General features: G+C 48.1%; 1 protein-coding gene across 1 annotated transcript in view; it reads left to right on the top strand.

The window, feature by feature from the left end:
- Nucleotides 1-700: 700 nt before the first annotated feature.
- LOC133082936 (glycoprotein Xg-like) overlaps nucleotides 701-6,000 on the top strand; it is a 38,949-nt gene continuing 33,649 nt past the window's right edge. The window contains exon 1 of the mRNA XM_061179619.1: nucleotides 701-761. Within this exon, the coding sequence (XP_061035602.1) occupies nucleotides 701-761 (61 nt within the window). The remainder of the gene's footprint in view (nucleotides 762-6,000) is intronic.

The raw sequence follows: 6,000 nt of genomic DNA, 5'->3' as shown, positions 1-6,000 counted from the left end.
CAGCTCAGGTGGAAGACACAGAGGGAGGGCCAGGTGAAATTTGCTTCTCTGGCCCCCAGCATCCCCAGCCAGACTAACTGCCCCGGCCACCTACAAAGAAACTGAGGTCCACGGATGCAGCGCTACTCTTTAAAGGTACAGGGTCTTCAAGTTGCAGAAGCAGAGATTGAACATAGGTCTATACTCTGATCTTTGCATTGGCGCTCTGCTGGGTCTGGCGTTGGCATCGCCCTGCAGGAGGGTGCTGGGGAAGGATGCCGGGCAGGGAGTGTCCTGCCTGCACCCAGGGTTGTCGCCTTTGATCCTGGTGCATCTCCCATGCCCGCGGGAAGCAGACCTGCCAGGCAGGTGTGCCAGCTACCCGAAGCCCAGGAAACCCATTGGTGCGGGGGAGCCACCTGTTTCCCCAGCATCCTGAGGCTGGTTGGCCAGCGTAGCGCAGGGAGGCGGGCTCCCCAGGATGCCCTTCAGCATGGAGGCCCACGCCTCACGGGCTCCAGGCGGTGCAGTCTGGGACGGAACGCCCAGCCCTTCAGATTCTGGCAGAGGCACACAAGTTTGGTTCATCCTTTCTGCTTGGAGACATTGCCTGTTTCCCTTGCAAACGGGGAAGCAGAAGTCAGCACATCCGTCCAGCAAGGGTTGCGTGGCCAGATCGCCCAGCACACACACTGAAGGTTCGCCTGAAAGTTAACCGAGGATGGAGCCCTGGTGGGGCATCTTCCACCTCACGTTCCTGTGTTTTCTGATGCACATCCGAGGTAAGGGAGGGTTTGCTCTGGGGAGAGCTGTGTGGGTGTGCATTTCTATCTGGCTGCTTTAAAACAAAAAACAAAAAAAAACCCTCCGCCCCAAACCACTACCACTCGGGAAATGGTTCTAACGTGCCAGATTGTAGAAAAACAAAAAAAACAAAAAACAGACCAAGTATGGTGGCTTTGAGGGGAGAAAAAGGGGCCGGGTACCAATTCGGGGTCTGGGAATTGGACCCAGAAGTGTAGGATGTGGATCACAGCACTTAGAAGCAAACTGTTTTTGTTGTCTGCTTTTGATCTCTGGGTGTGTCACACATGGAAAAAAGTGACCCGTGTTCCTGGGGCGTGCTGGGATTTTTCAATTCCTTGTTTTCGATTTAAAATATGAGTGCTGCGTTTCCGTACGGGGACAGTGGAACTGAGACACAGCTTGGTTTTGTGGGACTGATCACCCAAGATTGGGTTTGCTGGAAGGGCAGCCTCCGTTCAGGTTTTTAGACATTTCTCATCAGTGTCACCCCTCCTGTCGGCAAATTAAAAGCATCTGAATTGTTTACACCCCAAACTTCAATACAGGCTCTTCTGGTGATGCCGGGATTTTGGTTTGTCGGGGAGCAGAGGTGGGGAGGGGCCCAGTTTGGGAACTATAATTTACCCAGGACATGTAGGATTTAACAGCAATTGGATAAGCTCCTTTGGCCCTTTGAATATTTGAATTTTAGGAGATGGAGGCCCAGGCAGGATTTAAGAGTGAGAAGTGTTGCAGGTTAGGAATTAAAGGATTTCGTTTGGATGGCACTCTTGTGGCATTTCCTGTTTATCCTGTTTGAGGATGGTTGCTTAGGAGCAGATGTGGTTTTGTGAGACATCCTGGCACCCAGCACCCAGCACCTTCCCCGAGACCCTTCCAGGAGTCCTCGCTGTCTGCGCATCTTGCCCCCCCCCCCCCCGGCACGTGGGTCACGCAGAAATGCAGTCCAGGCGCTTCTGTTTGCAGGGAGATGTTAGTCCCTGATCTGACACCAGGGCTGAAGGAACAGCAAGAGGGCAGAGCTCTGATTCTACACAGACCCGCCCAGAAGCCAAGCCAGCAAAACCCGTCTGAGGGTTTATTCCTGCTGCTGTGCACGCAGCAGGAGCTGTGGCTTTACCTGCGGGCTCAGGCCACTCAGCCTCCTACCAGGCGCGGTTGGTTTGCTCCTTTGGGGATAATGGGATGTCAGATTCCTTCAGCTGCTCACGTGCCTCATCATATGTGCTGGGGAAACTTGTTGTGGATTTAACCGCCGTTCTTCAGAAGAGAAAAAAATGCAGGAGCCGGCCCTGGCTGATGTTAGCCGAGTTCTTCTGAGGATGCCCAGGTTACGTTCTTTTGATGAGGGCGTGACTTCCTACAGGCTCTGCGGGTGTTAATCAAGTTCATTCTCACACAGCCCTGGGCTGGGGCTGCCAGGCTTGATGCGCTTTTTCTTTCTTCTTCTTCTTTTTTTTTTTTTTAAATATGTTTCCTTTTTTGATCTAACACGGAACTTTTTTTTTTCTTTTTGAAGATGATATTATTTTATTTTATTTTTGGCCATGCCGCACAGCATGTGGGATCTTAGTTCCCTGCCCAGGGATTGAACCCGTGTCCCCTGCATCCCTGCATTGGAAGCGCAGAGTCTTAACCACTGGACTGCCAGGGGAGTCCCTTGATGCCCTTTTATAGACGGGTACACGGAGGCACAGAGGTGTTCCATCATTTGTCTGAGGTCACATTGTTGGGAAGTGCACAGGCAGGAGAGGTGTGAAGAGGGATAGGAAAGGTCGTGAGGTCTGGGTCAGGGCGCGTCGGTGTGAACACGTTGTGCAGATGTCCCGAGTCCTGGGTAGTTTGTTAAATGCATGGACCGCCCCCTCACACCCCAAACCACCAGCAGCTCTCGGCGTGAGGGAGTTCACGAGGTCCCCAAACACTTCCTGCAAGGCTGCCAAGATGCTTGTTACAAAGGCTCTGGAAAAGCAGACTATCATTATGGTGAACATCACTTAACCATTCTTATAATGACTAAACTGTGTGTGTAAAATAAAATAAGAATATGGGTATAGTCCTGAGGCATAGGGGTTTACAATTTGGCGGTTTCAGATTTCCAGTGTATTTAATTACCTTTCACTATCAAACCTGGAGGCTCTTGAAGGACCATGAGACCAAGTCAGGTCTTCTAAAAGCTGATAGAAGCAGAAATGGAAACTCCAGGGGCTGCTTGTCGTGTTTGGTTTGTTGAGAAAAAAATCTATCTATGTATCTACCTACCTACCTATCTATCTACCTACCTATCTATCTACCTACCTATCTATCTTCTGTCTATGTATCTATCAACTATCTAACATCTATCAACTATCTAACATCTATCAACTATCTATCTACCTACCTACCTACCTATCATCTATCAACTATCTAACATCTATCAACTATCTATCATCTATCAACTATCTATCTATCTACCTATCATCTATCTATCAACTAACTATCTAACATCTATCAACTATCTATCTATCATCTAGCTAGCTAGCTATAATACAGATATAACTCTAGATTATGTGTGTGTGCATATATATATATATATATATATATATATATATATATATATATATATATTTCCTTATATTCCCTTTTTGCCTGTATATCTATTGTATCCTGGGTATACATTACCATTTTCCTGTGTCTATATTATACAATGGCTCTGAAATTCCCTTCTACATGTATTGTATCTTCTCCTCTTATCAGACAAGACTAAACATCTGTGTGCGTTTAAATAGAGCTCCTTTTCTACCTACAGACTAAAAAAGTACAGGCATCCCTTGGTATTTGAGGGGGATTAGTTCCAGGACCCCCTGGGACACCAAAATCTGTGGATGGTCAAGTCCCTTATATAAAATGATGTCGTATTTGCATATAACCCACGCACCTCCTTCCGTAGACTTTTTTTTTTATTATTATTTTTATTTTTTATAAATTTATTTATTTACTTTTGGCTGCATTGGGTCTTTGTTGCTGCGCGCGGGCTTTCTCTAGTTGTGGCGAGCAGGGGCTACTCTTCATTGCGGTGCATGGGCTTCTCATTGCGGTGGCTTCTCTTGCTGCAGAGCACAGGCTCTAGGCACGCGGGCTTCAGTAATTGTGGCACGCGGGCTCAGTAGTTGTGGCTCGCGGGCTCTAGAACGCAGGCTCGGTAGCTGTGGTGCATGGGCTTAGTTGCTCCACGGCATCCCGGACCAGGGCTCGAAGCCATGTCCCCTGCATTGGCAGGCGGATTCATAACCACTGCGCCATCAGGGAAGTCCCCTTCCGGTAGACTTTAAATCATCTCCAGGTGACTTATCATACCTAACACCGTGTAAATGCTATGTAAATAGTTGTTGTCACATGGCAAATGCTAGTTTTGCTTTTTGGAGCTTTCTGGAATTTTTTAAAATTTAATTTTTTTTGGCCTTGAAGCATGTGGGATCTTAGTTCCCCAATCAGGGATCAAATCCGTTCCCCCTGCAGTGGAAGTGCAGAGTCTTAACCACTGGACTGCCAGGGAAGTCCCAGAAAAATTTAATATTTTTATTTTATTTTATTTTATTTATTTTTTTAACATCTTTACTGGAGTATAATTGCTTTACAATGGTGTGTTAGTTTCTGCTTTATAACAAAGTGAATCAGCTATACATATACATTTATCCCCATATCTCCTCCCTCTTGCGTCTGCCTCCCACCCCCCCATCCCATCCCTCTAGGTGGACACAAAGCACCGAGCTGATCTCCCTGTGCTATGCGGCTGCTTCCCACTAGCTATCTATTTTACATTTGATAGTGTATATATGTCCATGCCTCTCTCTCACTTTGTCCCAGCTTACCCTTCCCCCTAAATTTAATATTTTTGGTCCGTGGTCGGTTGAATCTGCAGATGTGGAATCCGCAGATATGGAGCTCTGACTGCAATAAAAACTGATAGTGATATTCTTTATAGTTTTTTAACAGCAGCCCATCATGGTTCTGAGTACTTGCCGTTGAATAAAGGTAAGTCAGGTGCTGAGCGAGGTATTTTAGGTTGGTTGCTGCCTTCAGATGTGGCAGGATGTTTGGGCTTTCCTTCTGAGAATGGTGATTTGGAGAAGTTGTGATGCTTGCCCAAGGCATTAAGCCAGCCCACGTGATGCTACCAGACTCCAGCCCTCGTTGGCCTCACCCCACAGCCCTGAGTTGAATCTTTCTGGATTCTGCCTCCTTCCTCATGGCCCCCAACCTCCCTTTGATCTAACCAATCTCGGGGTGTGCAAGTCACCCCACAAGCTGGTCATTAAAACTGCCCTTGTCCCATGCGCATCTGTAACACTGAACCTGCCCCCCTCTTTAGGGCAGTGATTCTCAGCCCTTGATGTGCAGACAAATTACTTGGGAGGGAGCAGGTTTAAAGGCACCACCTGAATCCCAGCCCCTCGAGATCTTCATTAGGTAGGTGGGTGTGGTGCTGGGGAGCCAGGGTACCTGCATTTCGGGAAGCACCCTGGTGACGCCCATGCTGGAGTGAGGGCTCCCTTGAGAGGTGATATCTGAGCATCTGGCCATCTGGTTTAAACCTGGGGCTGAGCCTCTTGGGTCCCTGCCACTGTGGGGCCTCTGCTCCATGGTTCCTGACTCCGTGATGCATCCCTCACCCAACAGGTGCATAGTGACACCCCCGGGGTAGAGATGCTGCAGCCAGCCATGCTCAAACAGGGGTGCCTTTGCCCCCAGGGGACACTTGGCAATGTCTGGAGTCATTTTTGGTTGTCACAAGTGGGAGGGGGCTGCTGTCATCAGATGGGTGGAGGCCGGGGTGACACTTCGTGTTCTGTAGTGCACAGGACATCCCACAGAGCAGGGAGTCCTCCAGCTTCCAATGTCAGGACTGCCGAGGTTGAGAAACCCTGCCCTAGCACGAGAGACTCCATCTACCTATGTATCTATCTATCAGTGTATCTATCAGTGTCTCTATCTATCTATCTATCTATCTATCTATCTATCTATCTATCTATTAGCAATCACATATCTATCTATCTATCATCTATTGTCTCACAAGATTGTAGGGCTGAAATTTGTAGGGCAGGCCCATAGGCTGTAAACTCAGGCAGGATTTAACTGGCACCCTTGACTCAGAATTGCTTCTTCTCCGGGAAACCTCAGTCTTTGCTTTAAAAGCCTTCAACAGATCAGGGGAGGCCCACCCACATTATCAAG

This window comes from Eubalaena glacialis, chromosome Y (genome assembly GCF_028564815.1).
Source record: "Eubalaena glacialis isolate mEubGla1 chromosome Y, mEubGla1.1.hap2.+ XY, whole genome shotgun sequence".
Taxonomy (NCBI): Eukaryota; Metazoa; Chordata; class Mammalia; order Artiodactyla; family Balaenidae; genus Eubalaena; species Eubalaena glacialis.
The sequence above is the reverse complement of the archived record's forward strand: the minus strand, read 5'-3'. Positions and strand labels throughout refer to the sequence as shown.